Here is a 25544-nt window from a genome sequence, read left to right on the forward strand (position 1 = left end):
AGGACTTGTTTGCTTTTTTTTTTTCTGAACAAGCTCTTGCACAAAGAGGGTCTCAAGACAGAGCAGGAAGAGCTTTGTCTCGGTTCCTGGTGAAGCCTGGGATGGAGTTGTGCTCAGTTCCTCTGCATGTACAGAGGTGTACGGCTCTGTGCTGTGAATGCAGCTCTGCAAACTTCTTTATTTCGTTCCCTGCAGGTTTTGGATTACCTGTTTGCACATGGACAGCTTTGTGAGAAGGGCTTTGATCCACTTCTTGTTGAAGCAGCTTTGGAAATGCATCAGTGTTCAGAGGAGAAGGTGAGGGTGCCGTGTGCTCTGCAATAGTGAGAATGCACCACAAAGGGGAATTCTAGCAGCAGTTCCTCTATGAAGTGGTTGGTGTAATTCTAGCTCCATGGTAATGCTGCCTTGTTGTCAAAACTGGCTGCCAAAGAACATCCTTGTGGTGATAAAGGGAATATGTTAAAAACAGATTTGTGTTTGCTTTATTACCCTTATTCGCATGCATTTTTATGAGAACAAGCTTATTTTTCAAAGACCCTGCTTAGTTTGATGGCAACATTCCAACTACAGTGTCTTCTTTTGGGCAAGGTGCTCGGTACACAGAGTTAACTTCAGAAGCAACAAATTATCATCAAAACCCTTCCAGCTTGCCCTGGCTGTAAGTCTTCTCCACTGTGCAAAAAAATGCATCTGCCTGGCAAATTCGGTTAGGGGTCTGTCTGAAAAAAAATCTGGTGAATACAGCTTTTGTGGGCCTGGTTTATGGTGTGGCTGCTTTGCCAGCACCAAAGGTACAGAGGCAGGAGCAGAGGACAGCAGAACTGCTCTTTGGTGTATGCCAGCCTGTTGTGTGCTGAGTTATAATGGGAAATCTTTGGAGGTGCCATCCACCTACCTTCCCCCCAACATACCCATACAGCTAGTGATGAGCTTGCAAACGGAGGAACAACACTGTGAAGATAAGGGAAGTGACAGTGTTTTGGAAACAACACTTGCTAGTGGCTTACCCCCCAAATTGGAAATGACTGATCTCCTGGTTGTCTGTTCTAACCTGGTTTTCCCCTCTGGAGTGGAGGCACTGTAAGTAGCAGAGGGTTCATAAATGTTTGAATTGATTTACTAGTTGTTGCTGTTTTTTCAGAGCTCTGGAAGGATTTATGTGATGTTGGTAGCATAGCATGCGGTGCTGTGGTGGATTTACCCTGCTGGGCAGCTGAACACCACCACAACAGCACTCACACTCCCCCTCCTCGAACGAAGAGGGGGAGAAGAAAGTATCCTTCCCCTTTCCCAGCTTTTCTTGCTGCATGACATCACATGCTATAGAATATCCCTTTGGTTTGGATCAGCTACGTAATGTTCCCTCCCCACCTCTTGCCCACCCCCATCCTACTGGCTTGTGGGGCCTTGGAGGGAGTCCTGGTGCTGTGCCAGCACTGCTCAGCAGCAGACGCAACACTGGTGTGATACCACTGCTGTTCTAGTGACAAGTGCAGAGCACAGCACTGTGTGGGTCACTGCAGGGAACGTTAACTCTATCCTAGCCAGACCCAGTACAAATGTCCAGTAGGGATTTTAGTAATACCCCTGTTTTGCCCTAGATCTGAAGAGTCATTTGATAGCGAGGGCTATTGTACTGTTCCCAAAGTCAAAGTAACTTGAAAAAACTTCAGAGGCGGCTGAATGTGGGAGCAAAGTGATATTAATCAACCTTTCTGGGAGTCTGAATGGGGCCAGACTGATTAATCTCTACTGAGATACTACCACAGACTAAGCTTCGGCGCATTCACTGAGGAAGGTTTGGGAGATGCAGGGCTGCAAATATTGGGAACTGAAAGTGAGGTCCAAGGGCTGCTGCACGCAGAGCCCTGACAACTCTTGGTGGAGTGGATTCGCTTCAAACTGAGCGTGTGTGGGCTGTGCATGGGAGTGGGATGGTACCCGTTGGGTGCCTGGTCGCTGAAGACTGGCTCTGTGCTAAACCCCGGCTCTGGGTAAGACTGAGCCCCGATTTTTTCTTTTCCCTTGCAAATAATCGTCTGTCTCTTTCAGATCACAGAACTTCTCCAGCTAATGAGTCAGTTTAAAGAAATGGGCTTTGAACTAAAAGACATTAAGGAGGTCTTATTATTACATAACAATGACCAACACAATGCTTTGGAAGATCTAATGGCCCGTGCAGGAGCCAGCTGAAAACACATTCCTGGGATCTCAGCGTGCCACGGAGCAGGACTAGCCCCGCCACCTTCGCATCCAATGTGACTTGCTCTCGGCAGGAAGGAGTCCGGCTTTTCACACACATGGGAGAGTGACTGAGCAAGCCTACCTGCGTGCATCACTCCAGCATTTCTCTTTCCACTGGGAGCCAACTTTCTTTCTTAAATTAAATTTTTTAAGTGTCCTTTCCTAAGTTTCCTTTTTTCCAGCTTGGCCACGGAGAGTTTAAACTGCCCAGCCGCTACTGGAATTGTACATAGGCAGAGACTGGTGTGGTTGCCCCCACTGTTGCACTGGAGTTGGACAGAAGAATATGAAGTTGGTTCTGAAACATAGGATGCTTTGGTTCTTTGAAGCTGCTTTCATGGTGTCTGCTTGTACTGAATTACTTGACTGTGTCACAGTCCAGATTAACTGGTTAAATTTGACCTTTAGTGCAATGGAATTTTATTTTTTGGTTGAAAGTAAGCCTATAACTTAGTAAAAACACTGGTTCAGAAACTGTCGCTATGCATAAAGAGAAGCTGTTCCTCTTGTGTTTTTTTTAACCCATGCATCCAACACTTCTGCCAGACACGAGCGTCCAATGCTGAGCGGTGTATAAGTTTGCTTGGAGCGAGTAAGCTGTGAACTCGACCTGGACCTGCAACTTCTGGTGGTTCTTGAACCCGAAGGCACAGAGCTGGGGCTCAGTATTCTTAATCCCCCAGGCTTATAGGATATTTAAGAAAAAGTTCTGCTAGGAAATCAACTATCTTTTGTTTTAAATAATACTCAGTGTGATGCAGGAGGTTTCTTTCAAGCACTTTCTTTAAAAACAAATATACTCACTGCATTAGTTCCATTTTCCACACTGCTGTAGAATTACATAATAACATCTAGTACTAGAAATCAGGTTTTGGGTTGTTTTTGGTAGTACCGAGTATTATGTTGTACACTGTTCAAGTTCTAAATACATAAAATATCATCAGTCTTGAGCAATCTTTAAAGTAATTTGCTAAATATTTTGATTCTGCAGAAGAACAACTAATAAAACCCTCAAATGTAACTCCCAGTGTCATGGTTCCCATCTCTCATGCTCTTTGGCTTCAGCAGATGAAGAACTTGCTGGATCCTGCAAGCCCAGGTGCTGCCTGCTCCTGTGGGCACGCACGAACATGGTCTGCGTTGGGCGAACATGGTCTGCGTTGGGCAGAGCTACCTGAGGTCTCCAGGCAGGTGGCTGCAGTGGTGGAAGCTATTGCTTTTTTTCCTGTGGCTTTTTTTAATTAAAAAAAAAAAAAACCAAACAAGCCTAGGGATCGAAACTCATGTTAGAGCATGGAGCTGGGAGCATTGGACTTTGGGAGGGGAAAACAGCTCGGCTCCTTGCCTTGGGTCAGATTTTCAGTAGGAGGTTTTGTAGTTCATCAGGACCCTGAAGGAGATGGCATCAGTCTCTGTTATGCTATTAACTTTGTACAGCCAAAGCATCACCTCTGGGGCCACTGTTAACTCCGGGAATTCTGTGAGGAGGACAACAATGTTAATTACATACCTTTATTTAAAACAAAATGATGTTGAGGGGAGATGCACCTGTAAGTATCTAAGAGATCTGGAGAAGAATGATGAGCGGGACCAGGGCAGACTTCTTTGTGTTGTATCCTGTAGCACCGAGCTTCACCAGCTTCTAGTGCTGGGGCTGAGAAAAACTTGTCCAAGGACATTCACCAGCGGATGGTCAGCAATTAATATCAAGTTTGGGCTGCTTCTGGGGGCTCAGGTTAATCAGGTGCCCAGCTTTCCTTCCCCAGTGAGAAATGTGACAGTTTGAAACAAGGAAATGGAGTTCTGATCAGTCAGAAAAGCTGGAAAACAACAATAAACCTGCTTTACTGTTACTGCTGTGCGTGTTTAGTTGTGTTGCTTGTCTCTGGTTTCTCAGAGTTAATATCCAAACAGGTTCCTGTCTGGTACTCGGCAGTCCTGAGCAGGCAAGAAGTCTTGCCGGTGAAGAAGCAAAACTACTTAGACCAAACCTCTGAATAAAATCATCTCTTTGGTTAATGTGTGTTAATTTTTGTTTGGGGATGAGGCTGGGGTTCTCCTTTCCTTCTAGGTGGTGAGAAGACAAATGTTCCTGGTCAGTCTTGAGACCTTTGCTTTCCCTTAGGTTCTCAAATCAGCAGCCTGATTTACGTACCTGGTAGGTGGCACTCAGCTGTCTTAGCTTTGTCAGAGGCTGTTCTGCCTCTGTGCTAGCTGCTGCTGAATGCTGAGATCTGGGTGTCAGGATGAGGAGTGTAGAGGCAAAGCCAAAACTGCTGCCTGCTGGGCTCTGCCAGACCCTGTGTGCACCTGGGAGCTGGAGGGCGAGCTGCTGAAATGTGGAACAACAGGCCAGGGGCCATGGGCATCTTGTGCAGATTCCCAACCCTAGCTGATCTTTTACAATCAAACATTTAGTTGTTTTCATCACATTTATTTTAGAAGAGATTTTACCAGAGTTCTGTAGTAAATTGAATTTTATTTTAAATAATGTGAGCTATTCAAATAAAACATCAAGCTTCTGCCATGAACATTAATAGTCTTTGTTGCACTTGCATACAAAAATGAATCCACTTTACTTCTGTATTTATTTGATTGTGCAGGGCCAGTCCCTCAAAAATCTTCTGAAAAGACTGCTGTAACAGCACAAAATTCACATTCATTCTTCATGTTGAAAAGAAAACCATTTGTTTCAGGCATCAGTGCAAACACCTGGGAGGGGATGACGCTTTCAAACACTGTTAGCACACCTTCACACAAGAGTTAAAGCAGCATGTAGGTAATAACCCTAAAAGTGGAGAGAAAAATTCTACCCCTTTCAATAACAGCGCCGGTCATTTCTGTTGCATGCTGCGAGCCCAGTTTTGGTATCTCCTGGGCATGCAGCAGTTCAACGGTGTCAGTAGCCCTGTTACTGCTAAGGGTGGGTGAATTTTCACAGCCGGAGCTGCTTTTATTTTAGCAGAGCCTCACATGCAGCAGGGGATACACTGTTCTGAGAACAGATCGATGATAGAATCTTGTATCAAACAAGGTACAACCTCATGGGTTACCTTGATGGCTCCAGTTTAAAAGACTTCTTGTTTCAAATTGATGTTTTTTGGTGTTTCTAGCCATTCTGTGAGGGAGCAAGTAGTTCCTGCTCTGGGGACTTGCACTGGGGCTCAGATTTGCCAGGCTTGCTCATGTTTTTTTAGGGCAGACCAACAGGAACTGCACGGGTGGCTTCAGTTTGTTAGCTGGGTTAACTCAGATTTCCTCTGCTGATGGAAATTTTTGGTCATTCATCTGTCTTCTTACAGCTCCTCTGAAAGCAGTGAGGTTAGGACATGGCACTCTGGTGGTGTGTGAACGGTTCTCCCGTGGTGCCAGTTTAGGGATGATCAGCTTGGGTAAGAGGTGGGGAAAGACTGAACGTACTTTTGCTGAGCTCCTCTTTAAATAAGTCCTCTACTGGGTTAAAGTACAGTCACTCCCCCGTCCCAAATGTCAAAGTACACGGAGGGAAAGTTTTCCCTCTCTTTCCACCCAGCTAGCGCTGCGTTGCTGGCAGGACCTCTCACTTTCTCGTGACCTGTGCACACATCCTGCAGTCCCACCTTTTCCTCAGCTCCAAGCTAACTTGTGAAAGTGCTCAGCAGCTCTGTGATTGCCTCACTTCTGTGTGCTCACTGAGCAAGGGCTGTGGGAACTACTGCAGGTACTCACATCTATTTGTGCTTTCAGAAGGTACGAGGACTAACCAGCTGCCATGTGGTCTCCTCACCTTATGCACGGGAAAGCTAGCCCTGTCTCCAGGAGATGAGGCACTGAGGCTGAAGAGCCTTGCCCCTGAATGCCTCATTTCTCTAAGCAAGGAAGGCTTCTTAAAATGGGACTGGGAGGCCTTGCTTCAGCTGTGACTTGCTGGTGGCCTGGAGCCGGGACACAGCAACTATCTTGAGGTCCCTAAACTCAGAGCCTGGTTACGTCAGGGTCGAGAGGGACTAAATACCTTCCCGCAAAGATCAGGGCCCTGATGCAGGACTTTCTTCCTCAGTTACAACCGTCACTCCTTCCCTTGCACTCCTGTTCCCCAGGGCTATGCTGTGTGACGTTCCTTGCATCAAATACACAACCCAGAGAGCTGTGTATCTGCAACCACTGCGCTGCTGCCGCCAAACCTGGCTCCTCGTGGTAGCTGTAGAAGCAGGTGGCGAAATTCGCAGCTGGTCAGACAGCAGTGTTCCCTTACCTTAGCATTTACAGCTATTGAGCTACTACGGCCATTACTGAGGAAACGCTGAGATGGCTGAATATGCTGTGGCAGACCAAATTTTGGAGTGGGAGCACTTGCAGAGTGTTGTTTTAGCTGAGCGTGTTTCATGGTCGCTTGTGGCGTCAGCAAGTGGGCTTATTCTGTGGTTCAGCTGGGGTGCATGCAGCAGCAGAGATTTTTGCAGGGTTCCAGCTCATTGTTCTGTAGTTCTTGACTCAAATACCAGGTTGGTGTAACGGCACTGTCAGCTTCTTAAATCCCACTGCCTATAACTGCACTCTTCTGATGTGACAAATCAGTTGTCAACCCAGACCACAAGCACTCTGCAGCTGAGCAGAGCTCAGACATGGCTTGTAGAAGGCGAGCTTTTGTCTTCTTTCTCTTGGCACCAGTGAAAACAATGTGCTTATTAACACGCTAGATGAACCTGTGGTACAAAGTCCCTTGTACATAAGCCTCCTACTCAACCACTCGTTACTTGTGACTTCAGTGATCTCTTTCAGCAGGTCTGCAGTGTTCATCCCACGCAAAGAACAAATGCTCCAGTAGCTTTCCTTCTGAAAGCCCAGAACTTCGTATCCTGCCTTGATTTAATTTACTTTTGGTCTAGTTACTTTAGTGTACTTAAGCGGTTTCTTCACTTCTGTTTGCAAACACTTTTCTGGATAGCTTTTGAACATTTCTGTTCAGACCTAAGTCTGACTTCAAAGTATTTTGTTTTGTTTTGTTTTTTTCCCTTCATTTTGTTAGCAGCACAGAAGTGCCTGTAACATGTGAGAAGCTGCTGTGAATACTGTGGACAGGACTGCCTGCCGCTTGGTGAGATATTTAAGCACTGCTGAGTTGTTATTTTTAAGAATGTGGCTTACTGGTATTAAGGAAATACAAATCTCATGTTGCCAAGTAATCATCTGTTATTTACTCAGAATTCTCTCCATCCTTAGCTAAAATATGCACTAATCACAAACCATCAAACCAAAAGCTAGCCCCTTCCCACCCACGCTCTGCAGCACCAAGTGTGGTGAAACACTAGCTGGCTGTTTCCAAAACTGTTCTTGTGCATGTGTAAGCACAGCAGGTCTAAACTGGTGGAGGTGTTTGCAGGGATGTGTCAGTGCTAGGAGAGGCTAAATAGAGCTGAAGCTGGGCTCGCATGGTTTGGATACATTTCGACTTCAGTACCAGGATTTCATCTAGCTTGGTGACGAAATTCTGAAAATCCTGTGAAGGAAGACAAAAGGAAAGTTTAGGGAACAACAGCAGCAGCAGGTTGGAGACGTTCAGCGTATTTTATATACTGCAGCAGTACAAAAAAAAAACATGTTTTCCAAGCTACCGTACATTTCATCAGTGTTTCCATCTTGAAGCCCTGACCCTTATAGACAGCAAAGCTCAATACCTCTAAATACTGAGGTTAACTTAGTCCTCTCCTTTTTTTTTTTTTTCCTTCTGTTGGTAAAATTACAGCTACTATACCGGTTTCAGAAAATAAAAATGTATAAGGTTCCTGCTGTCACCTTTCTACACAGGTTAGCTTTTTAAGGGTTAGGTATAGAGACTGGTGATCTGATGTACAGTTTTACAACGTACTGAGCTGTGTTCCAGACACTTCTTGTGTTGCATTTAACAGTCATGAAGATAAATGGTGAGCTGGGCACCTCACTGATCGACATAATAGCCCATTTTATGGAGAAATGAGAGGGAAGGGATTATTTCACATCAGCTCGCAGGGCTTGTCCAACTGCTGCCTGGCTACAGGTCTGCCAGATTGCACAGGAGAAACAGCAGTGGTGTGTAGCCCAGGCCAAGTGGAACCTCACCTTCCATCGCGACCTGCCACACTGTTGGATAAAATGTGATCCAAAATTCTGATTAAAATGAAACGGATGCAGTTATTTTTAAGTAGGTCTTGTGTTAATAATTGCTCTGTCTCCAGCTGAGAGCAGAGCTCGGTGCATTTATTCCCAGGTCAGTATCTAAGAAGTTGGGAAGCGTCAGTGTCCTTGGGGCTGGGGGCTGCAGCTGCTACCACACGAAAATTAATCATTCACAGGTTCATTTGGCAGAACTCCAGCTATCTCGTGCATTGTATCTTTGTCCTGCACGGACATCAGCAATAATGAAGACTAGCCCAGCTGCCCTAGCCTATGTTTCTTAAGCACTTTAAACACTGTGTGGTTCAGTGTGTGGCTGGTCTTGGCAGGAATCTCTCCCACAGCCACAGTTTCATGGCTGGAGAAGTTGCAGCCATCTGAAAGTGGAAGGAGAGAAACTGATATGGGAAGTCCAAGCTAACTGCATTGCCTAAAGCAAGGTCATGCTGTGAAATATACCCAGTAGTGTTAAGTTATTCACCCACTGCTGGACACCTGGCATGATTGTCCGAATTCTGCTGGCCAGAAAATGATTGCTTGCTACAAGGGGCAAATAATGGAAGGGTATGACCAACAACTAGCAAGAAAAAATCTCAGATACAATAAAATAAGAATTAAAAAAAAAAAAAAGGTTGCTTCTTATCAGAGCATTCTCTGCCACAAAACTAATGCATCTTATGGCTCTTATACTGCTTTGTGAATTTGTGCGTTGTCTGGCAATACAGCGCGTGCAGCTGGAAATCACAGCAGATAAACCACGGGGTGGCTCCAGTCTGAATTCCCTGAGGCAAGAGTGCCTGTAGCTGTACTGCAAATCTGAACTGTGATAGCAATTAAGGTGGTTGTGATAACGTAATGCGGTAATGTAATTTGGCTTTATTGATAAGATGAGGGAACAGGGAAGGCAGGAGGTGCTCACTGAGATGAGCTGGGTGAGAGATAAGACTTGTCACACAGCTGTGACACGCATCTGTTAGGATGCAGGAGAAACTGAGAACTGGCTGGTGGTGGGGCCGTGCAGGTGCCAGGCTTGAGGTCCAGCCTTTACTAGTGTAATCCAAGACACAGGCAAGCCAAGGAACACTTGAGTGACAGAAATCAAGAGCCCGTGAGGGCAGAAGCCACAACAGTTAGAGCACCAGAGGGAGTGGGGCCAGGCACAGCTGCAGTATGATAAGCAAGGGTCTCCCAGGAGGAAGAGGCTGTGTGGCATGACACCACCAGCTGTGCCATCCCAGTGTCATGCTTCACACGTGTGCTATTTTCTCCTGTATTGACTTACTTGGTCCAGCCTGTAAGGAGAAAAACTCCACCTGGGGAGGTGCCCGGGTGGGTATGGTCTGGCACCAATACCCCAAGCTAAGGCAAAGCTGTCTTATCAGAGACGAGCAGTTCAGAGCTGAGCCATCAGCCTCCTTCTCCCCCAGGGACCAGGCACTGTGGAGGCTGGCAAAGACACGTCAGGTACTGGAAGTAAGTGGCCTCTGCTAGGACTCAGAGAGGCACCAGAGAATGAGTGGAGGAACTGACCAGGCATGTCACTTCACTAATTCAAGTTAATGATCTCTAAAATCAATTTATGCAAGTTCAACTGGCAATGAAATCTTCGTCTAAACCACTTACCGTTGCTGACATCTGATTTATCAAGCACTCCTCCTTGAAGCACAAGGATGCCATTTCATCCAGCTGCTGCCGATGGGCCCGAATCATAGCCTGTCTGGTTAAGATAAAATATATCCTTGGTTACACAGCCTGCTGCGCTACTTTTAATTGCTATCGAGCTCCAATTAGCTTTTAAGAAGGAGGAAAACCCAGAGTAAGCCTTGCTTAAAACCCAGAGTAAGCCTGTGGTCCCTGGCATTCAGGAAGTAAGTGAGGTGATTCTCCCCTTTACTCTGCTCTCCAAGTACTAAGATGAGGGGAAATGGCCTCAAGTTGCACCGGGGGGGGGAGGTTAGGTTGGAGATGAGAAGAAAATTCTTTACTGAAAGGGCTGGGTGGCATTTGAATAGGCTGCCCAGGGACATGGTTGAGTCACCACCCCTGGAGGTCTTGAAGAAACGTGCACGTTCAGAACTTAGTATCATAGATTGCTGGCGAACTTTAGTACAAGTTTAAAGGTTGGACTAGATGACCTTAGATGTCTTTCCCAACCTCAGTGATCCTTTGATTCTCATGAGACCTCACCTGGAGCACTGTGTTCAGCTCTGGGGCCCCCAATATAAGAAGGACATGGAGCTGTTAGAGCAAACCTAAAGAGGGCCCTGAGGATGCTAGGAGGGCTGGAGCACCTCTGCTGTGGGGACAGGCTGAGGGAGCTGGGGGTGTTCAGCCCGGAGGAGAGAAGGCTCCGGGGTGATCTTAAAGCAGCCTAAAGGGGGCTGCAGGAGAGCTGGGGAGGGACTCTGTGTCAGGGGGTGCAGTGATAGGACAAGGGGGAATGGCTTGAAACTAAGAGAGGGGAGATTTAGATTAGATTAGGAGGAAATTCTTCCCTCAGAGGGTGGTGAGGCCCTGGCCCAGGCTGCCCAGAGAAGCTGTGGCTGCCCCATCCCTGGCAGTGCCCGAGGCCAGGCTGGATGGGGCTGGGGGCAGCCTGGGCTGCTGGGAGGGGTCCCTGCCCATGGCAGGGGAGTGGGACTGGGTGAGCTTTGAGGTCCCTTCCAACCCCAACCATCCTGGGATTCTATGAAGTGCACACCAGCGTTCCCTGAAGAGCAGTGGACTGCACTGGTTCTGGGTAAGGAAGGCCTTGCTGACTGAGGAGTGCATCTTGGTGCTGCTTTTTACCACAGAGAAATGGAGCAGCAAAAGATGTCTGGTAAGACCATGAGGTTGTAAGTCATTTTGGTGAAAAACAGGCACAGTGGGAAGGTAGTGCTCCTGTTCCTCTCTGTAAGTTTCTCTGGCCAACAATGTATTTTCTGACATGTGAATGCAGTCCAGTCCTCAGGAGCTGACAGAGGCAGCTCTACATCCAGATCTTCAGTGTCTGACTAGCTGCCCTAGCTGTTTTTCTTTCTGCAGGGATGCAACAGCTATCACCTGCTTTTTGATGAGAGGGTCTGATATATTTTAGGTACTTTACAGCTTACAGGAACCAATTAGTTACTGAGAATTTCAGCTTATGATATAATATTAATTCCTGTAACATCATCTTAGGAAACTCTAATAGAGTAATTGGCTTCCTGTGAGATTTTAAAATATCACTAAATAACAGGCAATCATACATTTATACACGATGATGAGTATAAATCATCATTTATCTTATTAAATAATTATTTCATAGATAGATTTCCCATCAGTTTTTAAAGTGCATATAAGCATGATACACAAATAAGGGCAGATCTACCAAGTATGATTAGATTTTCTAAGCTTCATGACAAGCTTTAGCGAAGAGCAAGACTTACTGTGCCTTTTCTAGGGCCTCCTTCTGCCACTTTCCCACCTCAGATACACCACTCAGAGAGCTGACGTTGGAGGGACTGTTTGCATTCGCTAATGGCTTAGTATCTTTGGTTGCAGATCCTGAATCTGCAACAAAAGCCTCTTGTGTAAAAATAGTCTGCATCAATTTGCTCTTAAGCAACCCCATTTCCTCACTGCTGAACGATGACTTGGCTGGCTCTTCAGAACGACTGAGGTCCTCGTTTCTCAGTCCTGACTTTGGCTGCAGCAGGCTGCTTTCCTGAGAGGGGGACTGGACTGCATAATCCGTATTTCCCACAGTGAGTAAACATGATGCACCCGAAAAAAAGCTCTTTTCAGGTATCTCAGCATTTGTTTCCCAAGGCTCAACGTTCAGTCCTTGATTTGAGTTAGATTTTCCTGAATTAATGGTATTCCCTTTAACATCAGCGTCAGACTGTCTGCCGTCTGAGTACTCCTTGCACTTTTTGTTACTGAGGAACAAAGCACCCTCTCTCTCTCCCCTGGATTCCGTGCATTCAGCTGTGGATGCTTCTGCCAGGTTATTTCCAACGAGGGAGCTGGGAACGACTCCTGGATTTGATGAACCTGAGCCCAGAAGGCAGCAGCACGGTTTCACATTACAGCAGCTGGGAGAGAGCCACCTGTCCCCTGCCTGTGGGCAGCGCTGCAGGGTGCAGTGTCTTCCACCACGACGCACTTGCTCGCCCAGCTCCAGCATGCTGTCTGTCAGAGCTCTGCTTCTGGTGCACTGCCAGGCCTCCTCCTCAAACCTCTTCTGGGACCTGTGTATGCTCCTGCCCAACATCTGTTTCACACGGGGGGACTTTTCTTGGTTAGAAGAAATGTTCTCTGCATCCGTTGTTTCCTCATAGTCAAGAAGGGGTACCGGGAGAGGGGCCACAAGCTCAGGTGTGAATTCTGAGGAACAACTGGAAGATCCACAACAGTTAACATCATTTTTTCTAGCTTTCCATTTAATGTCTCCTGCAAGGGCAGCCTGTCCATCCAGAGTAGATTCTTCCTTCTCCTCACGCTGGAGGAGAATCTCTTTGCACTCTGGTGTTCCCGATTTCAATACAGGAGAAGAATATGAGTTTGAAGTATCCTTTTCTGGAGTCAAGGTGACTTCACTGGAGTAAACTGGACACCTGTGTTTGGATTTGTACTGTTTGTCATCAGCCAGGAAATCTTGGCTATTTTTCCAGTTACAAGCAGGATCTTCTTGTAAGCAGCAAGGTTTTTCCGCAGTGTTGCTTGAGGAGGACTCCATAGCTAAGTCGTAGCTCCAGTCTGATGGCGTTTTGCTGCAGCCTGCATTTTTAATGGATTCCTCCATCTTTGGGCTGCCCTCGCTACAATCCCAGCTGTCATCTAGTTCGTGTTCTTGCGAGCGTAATGCATATTTAAAAAATAAATCCTGTCGCTTTTGGCCTTTTTGCTCTTCCTCAGTTCCTTGTTCTCTTTGATGAAGGAAAAATGAGTGTTTACTGCATTTGTTGGTGTTTCTTCTCTTCACGTTCTTTTGACTGCAGACAGGTGAGAAAGAATCTTCACTAAAATCACTGTCATCAAGATCTTCCAGCTGCATCCCCTCTTTGCTCTGTGCTTCTGTGGGTGTAAGGCTCAGCTCCTGCTTCACTTCAATCTCCTGGGGCTTATACTGTGTTAAAAACCTCTCGAGAGGCTGGTAGTTCAGTTTGTGCTGTAGAATAGGTGGCTGCTGAAATTGCTGGTGATAAAGGCGTAAATGTTCCTCCCTTTCCTTCTGAAATGGAGACAGATTTGTCCAGGTTTCAATGCACTGTTTAGCAAAGGTGTTTCCCCATTCCTGCCTGCTGTCAGAAGGCAGATTTCCATCTCCAAAGGAAAAATCATCTCTAGAAACAAGCTGTTTCTGCACAGGTTGCACTGTCTGGACTTTTAGGCACTGGACAGGTGGTCTGTCTTGCATGTACTTATCTCTTTGGCCACTCTCTTTTGTTTCTGCCGCGGCAGTGTTTTTGATGATAAAATCCTTCGCAGTGGCGTTCTTCTCAGAGTAGGGGGACAGATCATCGGTTTTCTTCTTCAAGGGATGTCCTATCCGTAAGAATCCCTTAATTGGACTAGTGTGGTGGAACCATAGTGAGCTGGGACTTCCTTTGTAGGCATGTCCTTTGTTGACTCCCCTGGGGGTAGAGGTAAAAGGGACACTGGGTGGCTGGAGGGCTGGAGGACACGCCTTTGTTTTTGTAGCACTCGAAGGGTGCTGGAGACCTAGCTTCACTTTCTTTGGAGAGCTCTTTTCTCCAGGTGGCAAGGAGGGAGAGTTTTGGACACGTTTTGGAGATACGTTTCCAGCTGTTCGACGTCTGTTTGTGACAGGAGTAGAACACTTAATCCCTTTCTTCAGCTCTTTCACCCTGTAAATGAGATTGGCATAGATGTCATGCTTTCAGATTAATAACAGGTCTTCAGAACAGACTAATACAAACTAAACACTGAATTCAATGTCATGATTTCTCTTTTAATTATCCGTGATCCAGGCAGGCATCAGAACACCTCTATCAAAATGCCTGAACTTCTGGAAAGGCCTGTAGCAGTACTTTGAAGTGCTTCCTCGAACAGTGCGTAACAGGTCGAAGGAGTGAAGACAGCCTCTTTCAGTGGAAGTGGGTTTCATTTCCATGCTTTATAATGCTGCGTGGCACAGCGCTATCTCAAGACAAACCAGTACTCTCCACAGCACATCGTATAGTCCCACAAGACACAAAATAGAGCTTTTGGAAGTAGTTGCAGTGGAGCTAATTAGCTCACGAGACATGTATACAGTGCTACACTGTGTCTGGATCAGACTCTTCAGTGCAACTGTGAAGGGCTGCTGAACTGGCATCACCCTGTCCCCTCAATTGTTTCCTTTATTCCTCTTCTCCTTAAGCATCTCTTGTCCTCTTAACCCCAGCACTGCACAGCCTGCAATCTATGTCCTCCTGTGTAGGAGGGAGGGCAAAGGACTTGAGCGTGTTTGAGGTAGAACTACAATACAAAACAAACAAAGTGTTTGAGTGATGAGGCTAGCAATGCTGCTGTTAAAGGGAGCAGAGTGATATTTTCACCACTAAAAGCTGTTATCAGAAAGGATTTACAGACCCAGAGAATTTCAAGACCCGGTGTAAGAGTGGAACAGGTAAGGATTTTATTGCTTTGTGAAAATTGCATTTCCTACTTAAGTCAACATTTCCAATACAACCACAAACATTAAACCACACTTTTTTGGCAAGATTGAGATTCATCACCTACCTGTCAGCATATCGTAAAGTGTTCAGGGTATGCTCTGTAGCTATGTGGCTAGGTGATACATTGGCTATCATACATGTCTTGGAATTGCCAATGAAAGAATCCTTTAGTACCTAGGATTAGAAGGAAAAATAAGTTTAAGATTCTTAGCAATTCATATATGTTCTTAAACACATGCTTGCTCTTATGTTACACAAAATACGAAGGGGGTTGGAATTAGGTGATCATTAAGGTCCCTTCCAACCCAAACCATTCTATGATTCTATGTAAGTGATTTACTTTACCTCAGAACTTATGAAAAGTTGGGCTAAGCTATCTTGCATTTCCTGTAAATTAACGATGGGTACAGAGACAGTTTTACAACTCAGGTAGGTGATGCATGGTAACTGCCTCTTTTTTTTTTTTTTTTTAAAGTGTATTTCTCTTGTCTCAATTCATCTTGCCATTCTTTGTTTACAATTTAAAAACACTATGAGTGTTAATCAGTGCTCTGAACAAGACAGGTGCCACAAGGGTGCCCATATGCTTTATTCCTCAAAACGTATGTTACAACTGCAGCAAAGAAATGTTGATCAAAACTCCTGTGACTGTTACTGCACAGAAGATGCAAGACTGGTTATGGAGTGGGTGGAAATGGACGGAACTCTGAAAGAGTCTGTTTCTGGAGTTATACACAACATGAATATCCAATTGTGACTAGTCCATAGGGTTCTTCATATAAAAATTCACACAGGACAATGAAGACTCAATCCCAGAATTTGGGAGCTAGGGCACTTTTGGGGAAGCTGGATTTCTGTTTGTTTGTTTGTTTGCTTGTTTGTTTTTAACTACCACGCTAGTCCCCAGGACTGACTGGGTGAGCTGGCAGTTGGCCTCAACCCTGTGATTATCTTTAACATTATTTTTTGGAAGAGCTATGCATTGTTCTCTCTTTTTTTTTTTTTTTTTCCCCCCAAGGGTTTAATAGCAGTTACTGAATCGTGAGTTTTTTTTAATTTTCATTTTGTTCTCAGCAGTGTAGTATCTACTACCGTTGACTTTCTGCCCCTTTTACCTGAGTTAATTTGCTTTGCCGGAAAGGTGTATGCGCGTGCTCCTGATCCAAGGCCCGAATGCATTCCTTTAGCTATAAAAGAAACGAAAAATGGGGAAAATATTTCAGTGACACAGTGACAGTAACACTGAACTAAATTGCATCAAACCTTACCTATGAATTTACTATTTCCCTCATGCACTTTAATTCCTACAGTGTCCCTCACAAGTGGAATTTGTTGCTGCCACAGCAATGAATGGCCAGCTTCAGCTAGTTCAGGCATTGGCAGCAGTTTAGCTGCGTTCAGAGAGCAAAACTGCAGCACAAAGCATCCCTAAACCAGCCTGCAGGTTCTGTGGGCTATATAACACATGTCTAAAAGTCTGTGTAAATACACTAATGTTCAGCACACATTGAGCTCCACGCTACTGTGGGCCTACTGCTGCCCTCACCATAACTAACTAGTTTTTAGTCACATTGGGTGTACACCAGATTAGGCTGCAGCTTGCATGGCAGGTGTACGCTGGATTCATAAACATGTAACATCCTAAGAACACAGCTTTCTGAGCTTTATCTCTCATAAATTCCTTTCTTCTAAAAGAAATTCTCTCCCTTCTGAAAAGTAACAAAGCACTGCTGTTCGGATAACAGCAGTGCAAATTTCTTATGCCACTGACAATATTTAATATTTTCATACCGGAGCTTTTTCATATAAGCTAAACAAAGGCATATTCCTCCCCATACTGATTCTAATCTACAGTCTAGATGTTCCACCCATGTACACTGCAAGTGCGGGTACACTGGGCTCTGTCAGACGGCAGATGATCTCTTTCCTCCTCACACCGGTGCAAAGCCCCACACCCCACCAGCAGGAAGAAGACGAACTGGCACTAGTTAGCTGTCAGGGCAGCTGGGTTCAAGCCCAGTTTAAGGCCATTCTCAGAAGGCAGTACAGATGCAGCCTGTCTATATAAACACTTCAATGTGGCCTTTGAGAGGCTAATAATTAAGAAATATACACAAGACTTCAATTAAAACTAGCAGAACATGTGCAGCTAGCTACACCCATGCCTTTCACAAAACACATCAGATGTTCTTGTTAGCAACCATCAACAGAGGTAGCTGGTATTCCCGAACAAACATCTAGTTTTATTACCAGCCTTGGAAAAGGATGTCATTTTCAAACAGAGGTTTACGTTTTTTTTGCCCTGTTTCCACTGGAATAATCAGAATAACATCACACTGCATATCAAACCTAGATGCTCTCTAAAACCAGCAGAAGTGGACTGTATAGCCACGAGACAAGTCATTTATAAGATTTATCATGGGAAAAATAAGCAGATGACAGTATTGTCATGGTGATACTGATACTAGCATGAAGCAGCCTTCCTACATTTAAAGGAACAACACCAACTTGAAATTACACCTATTTCTTTCTTTTACCAAATTTTATTAAAAATCACACCTCTAGCAAGATCAAACTATTCTAATGTTTAATCCTGCTTCTCATAATTGCAGTATCTGAGTATCTTCTACCTGAAATCACCACAAATATTTAAACTAGTAGCAAAATACAAACTTTCTGTATTTTAAGGCTAGAAGAGAACACTACGATCATGAAAGACAGAGCTAGGTTTCACAGGCTGCAGACTTACCCAACAATGCCTTTTATAGTTAATTCAGTCACTACTTCTAGATTGCCTAGGTACTTACTCTGCAAAAGTGTACACACTGATTTTAAAGTTCCTTTTAAAACAATCTCACAAACCCACATTAAACCTCAGTCCTCAGGAATAATTTTTGTTCAGGTCCTGATTCCCCACAACTCTGTTATTCATCAGCAAGTACTCAAGAAAACACAAAGTATGCAAACACATTCACTTTACAAGCTATCTCCCAGTTTGAGTGCTAATAATATTCCACAGCAGGATGGTCTTTGTGCAAGAAAAGCTTTCCTCCATTCTCAAAACAGAGCGAGCCACCTATTTACTGCATGCTAAGAGCGTCTACAAGGTATGGTTGTGTACAGCAACTCCTGCACTGCTGACTCATACTCACTGATTGCACATCACCTTCATCTCACTTAGAGAAGCCCTCAGTCATCAGTGAGCTTTGTTCTTTTGAGTTAAAGGAGCTGCAAAGTCTTCTGCAGAATTTCTACTTAGAGGTGTTCCTGTGGTATATTAAATAGCATTTTTATGCTCCTTGTCCCTCTTAACATAACTGTGTATATTTATAAGAAAAGACGGTTTGCGTTAAGAATGCATTTCTTCCTGTTCCTTTTTCTCCCACATGTGCATGCTAGTTCCTGGGCTCTTGAGTATTTAAGACCTTTGCTCCTGATTTGACAGAGAAGTCTGAGTTCAACTGGTGAAATAAGCAAAAGGAACAGATGTGCTTTTATGAAACATATATGGTAATCCCAAGCCAATATTCTCTGGAAGGAAAAGGGACAAATTTTCTACATAAAATATGAGACACGTGGCATACTATAAGTAATATTTTCTATACCGTGTTTACCCAACTGGCTGTAAGAATCAGTCAAAAAGACTTTATTTTCATCACAAAATCTTTCCCCTCTTAAATTGTCTTTCAGGCATGAGACAAATTAAACTGGAAAAACTTAGCACTCTGGATATTTTTTGCCCTCCATTAAATCCATATACATATTATTCCATGGTTCATTTTTATCCAAAAATCAATTAATTACAAAGCCTTCTCCAGACTTGCTAGTAGCTTACTGCTAAAAGACTTTGGTTTATTTCTGCTCCTTCCATTTTTGTTTGTCGATCTGAGTCTCTGGCATCAGCTGCCCTTTCACTGCCAGCCAAGTCAATGAATGATATCCTAGAAAAAAAAACAACAACAAAACACAAAGTTGCATTTATCTTAGGGGCTTCTTTTTTTTTTTTTTCCTATTTCCTTTTACTTTTTTTTTTCTTTTTTTCTTTTTTTAAACCACAGAGAAGCAACACTTGAAATCAGAAGAATGATTAGCAATAACTACCTTTGAACAAAGAGAAACACCCACTGGAAGTATCTGAAGCATCAAAACAAGCATAGCAGCAGGACAGTGTCAGATAATTCTGGCACTAGCACAATCATAACAGAAAGTAAAATTGCATGTGATGAATATGCTTGACAGTTTAATAGATAAGGTCTTTAAAGTGTAACACATTCATTATTCTGGATAATCACTCTGTTTGTAGCTTCCCAAGAACACAGTTAAAAAAAATTGTAAATTTATTGATTTTTTTCCCCAAGGAAAACAGACAACTGCCATGTCAAATGGGAATTCAGGGCAATAAAAACAGAGATTGCTGGTGTAGCAAATGCAGCTTTCTGTGTTCCTTTTCCCTTTCTTCCCCAAAACTCCACTAATCCTCACATTCACTAGCTCTGGGTGCCAGCTACTGAACTGACTGTTGCACCATATCTTCATTTTTGTCCTCCTTTTTCTGGAAGAGCTCTGACTTCTCTTACGGACATATTTTGAGATCCCTTCCCCACTCCAGTTCCACCTCATTTTCAGTACAAAAAAAAAAAAAGAAAAAGCCACACATGCCACACCTACATAACCACATACACTTCTATTTCTAAACTGCCTGTTCTGCCTTTTCCTCTCTTCACTATTCGTGGCTCTTCCATTTTGCCTTGTATTTAAAGTTAGATCCTGGGAAGCAAGACTGCATTGTAGTTGCTGGAGGGGTGTGTCAACATATTTTTTGACACTCAGCATCGATACCTAAACCTATTTCTCTAGGTCTCTATCCTCAGACCTATTTCTTGGGGTTGTTTAGTCTGGAAAAATGATGACTGAGAAGAGACACAATTGCAGTCTTAATGGCTGCTACAAAAGAAAGTAAGCTGCTCTTTTTGTCTGGTGCAGATGGCATCAGAGTCACATTCTCACATTATCAGAGGGTTAGATGAGGTACTAGTATTCCTCTGACCAACGGTAGACATCTGTAATGGAACCATCTCCACCTGGGCTAGTCACCCCAGGCTCCCTTTGTAGTCAATTACAGACAGGAGAGAAGTGCTTTTATGGCAGATGGATTTGCCCCTGTTTTTGGTGACTATGCAGAAAGGGATGAACTGGATCCCAGAAATTACTTTCTTTTCACCGACTTCAAAGCTGATGATCTCACACGTGGATGTCTCCATTGCAGACATCTACCTTTGGGCAGATTAACGCCCCAGACAGGAAAAGGATTTTAACGCTGAAGATGAAGGGATGTTATTTGATTGACAGATTTCTTCACTGGAAATTTTTACAAGCAAGTTTGACAATCCTCTCACAGCTGTGAGTTAAGCACGACCCCTTGGAGCAGAGAAAGGACTATGAAACTTCATATATTTCCTTTGAATTCTATCTCCTGATGTAACTCACAGATGCCCACAAACTCAATACCTCCTCTTAGTCTGCCTCCCTGATGTCCCTGAGGTTGATCTCCTCATCAGTCCTGAGCAGTTCCAGTTCTAGTCTTACCTTCCAAATGTCCTGTTGGCTGTGTCTTTAATTTGGATTTGGATGATAGCATGAGATCGAGAGGAATCTGAGTTGACTCCAGTAGCTCCTGTGCTACGTTCTTTCCCCCCCTTCAAAATCACCTGCAAAATATGGGGGACAAAATCCAAGCAAGAGGTAAATAAAAACAGTTTCTCAGAAAGAGATTTTCCCCTCATAAAATGAAGTTATACTAGGAGCAATGCTTCATTACAGCCTTGAAATTTTGGTGCAAGGGAGATGTTAAGTAAGACTGGATCCCTTCCAATGTTTCTGTCAGAACTTTGGGTATGGATTTGTTTGCAGTGATACTATGGAACTTAGAAAGAATAATGCAGATAAGAAATTGTTGCATTGCACACTCACTCTGATTTGCAAAATATCTAGACTATAAAATTAAAAACAAATTTATGGAAGAAAAGAAAAAGATTGCAGAGATAATCTAAGAGATTTGTGGGATTGACAAGTTCCCCCCTCTCACTTTCTCATATAATAGATGGGTACTGCTATCCAGAAAATTATACACAAAACACCAAAACCTTTCTCAATCTCAATAACTAAAAGAAATTATACTACAGGTGTAAGGAACGAAGTTAAAAGATCAAGAGCAAAAGAGCAAAGGCTCCTTCAAGTTCTAACTCTGGATAATTCACTTTTGCAAACTTTTAAGGACTGTTGCTAGAAGTCTAGCACCAGCTGCACCAGGACATTCATAAAACAAAGTAATTAATTTTGCTTCTGGTTTTAAGAACAAATTTAAGTATTATCTACCAAAATCAATACATTCTCGGTTGACAGATGTGCATTATTCATGCCTGTCAGTGGCCAGTTCTCAAACAGTAACCTAACCAACTGCTGCAGCTCCCAAGCATTACGTTAGTGCTAAATGCAGCTAATTTCTGAACCAAGGCCAACATCAATGAATATTTAATAACTAGGGATGTATTCAAGACTCTTCCCATATATCTGTTGCAGACAATTCAGAAGCTCTGAGTCAAGCTAGTGACATTTCTGTGTTCAAAAGGGCCTGTGGACAATATAAAATTAGTTTTTTGCTGAGATACCTGTGAGAATAAAGTCATTTAATAGCTCCTCTCTGTGTGCGATGTGATAATACAGAGGAATGTGTTAATCAACCTCATAGCAGATTTACACTCTAATTTACAGAAGCATTGCCAGCATGTCCTGAAGCTTGGAGTTAATGAGGATAAAGAACAAAGTTAAATGGAATATAAGTGAGAACACGTGCCAATTTTAATGAGTCAATTACACTATCAGGCGCTTGTAATTTACAGTTCCTTACTGAGAAAGGAATTAAGCTATTCAAAGTTAAGCTAAACAGAAGACAGATTTAACCAGATTGCTTGCTGCAGGACAGTGCAGAAAATTTCCCAGTACTCTTGCTGGGCTCAGCCAGGCAAGGAAGAAAATCCAAAGCTTTGCTTGTGCTGAATGTCAGCTACTGTTTAAAGATCCTGATTTTACATGGCTGCTATTACCCACCATTTTCTAAGCATTGTCTAAATCCTCATTCAGCTCAATATTTCTTACGTATTTTCTGATTTTTAGTTCTATTACTTTTCAAATTTATATCTTTTGTCCCACTCCCGTGTATCTTTTATACAGAAATGTTCATAGAAGCTAAAGAAGTCACACTGGGAGAAATACACAGATCCACCTTACTGCATCCCTTGCTGGAATGCTATTTAATTTCTGGAATAGTGACAGCAGTCTGTTTCTTGGCAAAGATCTTTCCATAAGGAGTGGCAGCAGAAGCAACAGCTGCAGATCAACAGCTTGTGTCTCTAACACAAGTCACGCTGACCCACCATGCTTACTTATTAAGGAAATATTAACAGTGCTCCTCCGTGTTCTGCTTGAGGTTAGTAACTTCAGAACCTTAAAAAGAAGCATCCACATGTATGACACAACAATTAAAAATCTTCTCTGCAAATGACTTATCTCACAAATCCATTAATCAGGCTGTAGAAGACAAAATAATGACAAATATGGAGGTTACCTCCAACAGTAGGTCTACAGAGTCCACCTGGACCTCCCGGAGTCCAACTATTTGAACAACATGTTTGCTATCTTCTCTTGCAAAGAGTCTGAAAACGAAATATCACAGAAACGAGATTTTTGAACTCCCAAATAGCAGCAATGAAAATACACTCCAGTACTATGACGTTATATAAAAAAAACAATCAAGACTACTGATTAGAGGAGAAGTATCACAATCATTCATTTAATTTCAGACCTAAAGAGCTATCTCATTTTCAGTATGCACCACTGAAACTTCACTGTTAAACAGACACTAGCACTGCATTTCTGCCAGTTCAGGAATATAATCAAGCAGAGAAGTAAATTACCACGTCTACATTTTAGAATTCCTGTCTCTCATTGAACTGCATCTCAGGCCTTCTGTAGGAAGTTCAGACCGTATAAATCATGCTCTGTTCAAGTTCCCAAGATTCTTGCACAGGAATTTGAAGCAGCTCCCATAGCTATAGAGTCTGAGTCTAGAGCAACTCTGCTATGAATCACACAGAAGTGGTACAGTATACTGGAAGAATACAGGCATGAGGCTCAGGGAAGGAAGCTTAATCTCCTCTTTCAATGACATGTAGTATAGCTAGCTTACTCTGACTCTGTGGAGCTGCTTTAAAATCTTGTGCAAAAATTTTGAGAACTTGAATAGGTGCTCACACCCTGAGGCAGAAAGCCTCCCTCTTGAGCCTGCCAGTGTGCTCTCAAGATACTGTTTTCAAGGATGCTAAAGGCCTCCAGATGACAGAGAATGTTTCTTCAAGACCACTCCGAAAAGATTTCACTGCAAAAATCTTAACTGACTGTTGTTATATTTAGAGTTTTCAGCCCACAGTGTTTTTTTTTTTTTACACCAAGCATGTACTGAATTGTCCTGGTTTCCATTCCAGATGAAGCTCCTCTAAGGGAGTATGCATCCATCTAAACAAATCTGGGGCTGAGGTGCTACTGCTGAGGGTGGTGGCAGCATCACCTGCAGAGGTGCACTCAGTAAAAGAGCTCAGTAAAGTCCTCAGTAAAGAACTCTGCAGTGTCAAGCACAAGTGGGACATCGACAGCACATTCTGAGATGGCAGTGGCTGGAACTGCGGCCCCACTGACACGGCAAGAGGAAGAGGCAGAGGTTATGTTTGAGCAGGGAGAGATATGGACTCCACAATGGCTAGCATCAGAACTTCTGGTCACAAGAAGGCTCTTTTTCTACCTATGGGATGTTCAGCTATTATATTACTGTAGTGTAAGCAAAACCATATGAGTTCATATCCCAGTCATAGGTCCTTATTCTTACTTGCTTTTGTCTCAAAGCAATACAAACCAGGTGTCCTGTCAATGCAACAGTATTTAGTGCCAGTTTCCGCCCTCCTGTAAGTATTTCCTAAGAACAACCCTAATTAAATACATAACAATTTATCATACATGGTAATATGCTAAAGGTAATCACATGAAACAATAACAAACTGATTTATAAACAGTAACCAACTGATTCATAACCCTGGGTTTATAGCAATACATCTTTTTATTTCAATACCTCTTCCTTCCATTTAGCAGGTCATAAAGCTGTCCACAGTAGATTTCATAAAAGCTGATCAAAACAAGTAGGTCCTTCCTTGACTGTGACGCTTCCAGGTGTCTGAAGATGTCCTTGGCAGCCAAGGCATAGAGTCCTGGGTTCCGGTGAGTACCTATCATAGTGTAAGTCTTGCCAGCACCAGTCTGCCCATATGCAAAGCAGGTTGCATTGCCTCTGTAAAGATAACCTATATTTTTAGTGCCACATCTGATTTATTCAAGTCTATTAAAAGAAATTCTGCAATGTCAATCTCTCTCTATATATAGCAGGCTCTTAGCAAGGAGGTTTGGTTTGCTTCCCCACCTGGGAAAGTACAAAACACTTAACAGTGATTCCCAAGCATGTCCTATGGAGAGCTGCTGTGTCACGGAGTGCTGGCTCTCTTCTTTTTTTTTCCAGATGCCAAAAATACATTTAAGGAAGCTAAGAATTCAGTATTATTCTTCCAGCTGTTTAGATGCTGCAAAAGTATTGTAGGATTATGAATGGGAATCCTACTGCTTATGAATCATGGAGAAAAAGGCCTGTGACATGAGGTGCAAATCAGCCACAAGTCAGGTTTTGTATCAACACACGTTGTACTTGATGAAGATTTGCAGCCCAGCACTATAATTAATTTACTGAGTGAGATTAAGTTGTCTTGGACTGCAGTCCTGCATGCAGCTAAGTCAATCTAATAGCTTGTTGCTGCTGAGGGGAAGGTCTTGATCTTCCATTCCCCCGCTCCCAGCTGTGTGACCTGCCCCACTGACCTACTCTTCCTCTGTGCTGGCTCTGATGTTTGACTTTACTGCATTGACACAACAGAAAGCTTCTCATTTTCTTTGCAGGCTAATTTTCTGCCATTTCAGTGGAGTAAAGTACCTCACAGAGGATCATAAAATATGCTCAAATTGGCTTCACGTAACCTATGGGAATGTGCCCAGTAGAGGGGGAAGGAAGAGGATCAGCATCTTCCAGTGGCACAGAGCTGTTTGGTACGCTCAGTCCAGCCAGTGTAACAACAACCTTGGCTTTTTCCAGATTGCTGCATCTTTGTCATCATATCACCTTAACATTATAACGGCAATGCACGTAAAATGTCAAGTAGGTCTCAGGATACAGCTCTGCAGCACTTCACGTTCATCTCTGTTGAGGTTACTGCTTGCCTATTTCCCCATCCTGGCTCTTGTACAAGCATTGGACCCACAAGTATGAGGTTAACAGACTCAGAGCTGAATCAACCAAAAAAGAAATGCTACATAAGAAATGATTTATTCTCCCCCATACTCTGAAAAAAGACTTTTTAGCTGACTCGG

At 43.6% G+C, this 25544-nt stretch overlaps 2 protein-coding genes across 9 annotated transcripts in view; one reads left to right on the forward strand and one right to left on the reverse strand.

The window, feature by feature from the left end:
- Positions 1–4266, forward strand: part of UBAP1 (ubiquitin associated protein 1) — a 33394-nt gene extending 29128 nt beyond the window's left edge. For all 7 annotated transcript variants that reach the window (XM_035565915.2, XM_035565913.2, XM_035565917.2 and 4 more), the window contains 2 exons: positions 196–297; positions 2056–4266. In XM_035565915.2, coding sequence (XP_035421808.1) covers positions 196–297; positions 2056–2196 — 243 coding nt within the window. In that variant the 3' untranslated portion in view covers positions 2197–4266. The remainder of the gene's footprint in view (positions 1–195; positions 298–2055) is intronic.
- Positions 4267–4706: 440 nt separating this feature from the next.
- Positions 4707–25544, reverse strand: part of KIF24 (kinesin family member 24) — a 34756-nt gene continuing 13918 nt past the window's right edge. For both annotated transcript variants that reach the window (XM_035565910.2, XM_050716273.1), the window contains 9 exons: positions 24205–24420; positions 22651–22738; positions 20613–20734; positions 18862–18967; positions 16142–16213; positions 15091–15200; positions 11790–14213; positions 10003–10096; positions 4707–7726 (listed from right to left, as the gene is read on the reverse strand). In XM_035565910.2, the coding sequence (XP_035421803.1) occupies positions 7586–7726; positions 10003–10096; positions 11790–14213; positions 15091–15200; positions 16142–16213; positions 18862–18967; positions 20613–20734; positions 22651–22738; positions 24205–24420 (3373 nt within the window). In that variant the 3' untranslated portion in view covers positions 4707–7585. The remainder of the gene's footprint in view (positions 7727–10002; positions 10097–11789; positions 14214–15090; positions 15201–16141; positions 16214–18861; positions 18968–20612; positions 20735–22650; positions 22739–24204; positions 24421–25544) is intronic.

Source organism: Cygnus atratus, chromosome Z (genome assembly GCF_013377495.2).
Source record: "Cygnus atratus isolate AKBS03 ecotype Queensland, Australia chromosome Z, CAtr_DNAZoo_HiC_assembly, whole genome shotgun sequence".
NCBI classification, from domain to species: domain Eukaryota; kingdom Metazoa; phylum Chordata; class Aves; order Anseriformes; family Anatidae; genus Cygnus; species Cygnus atratus.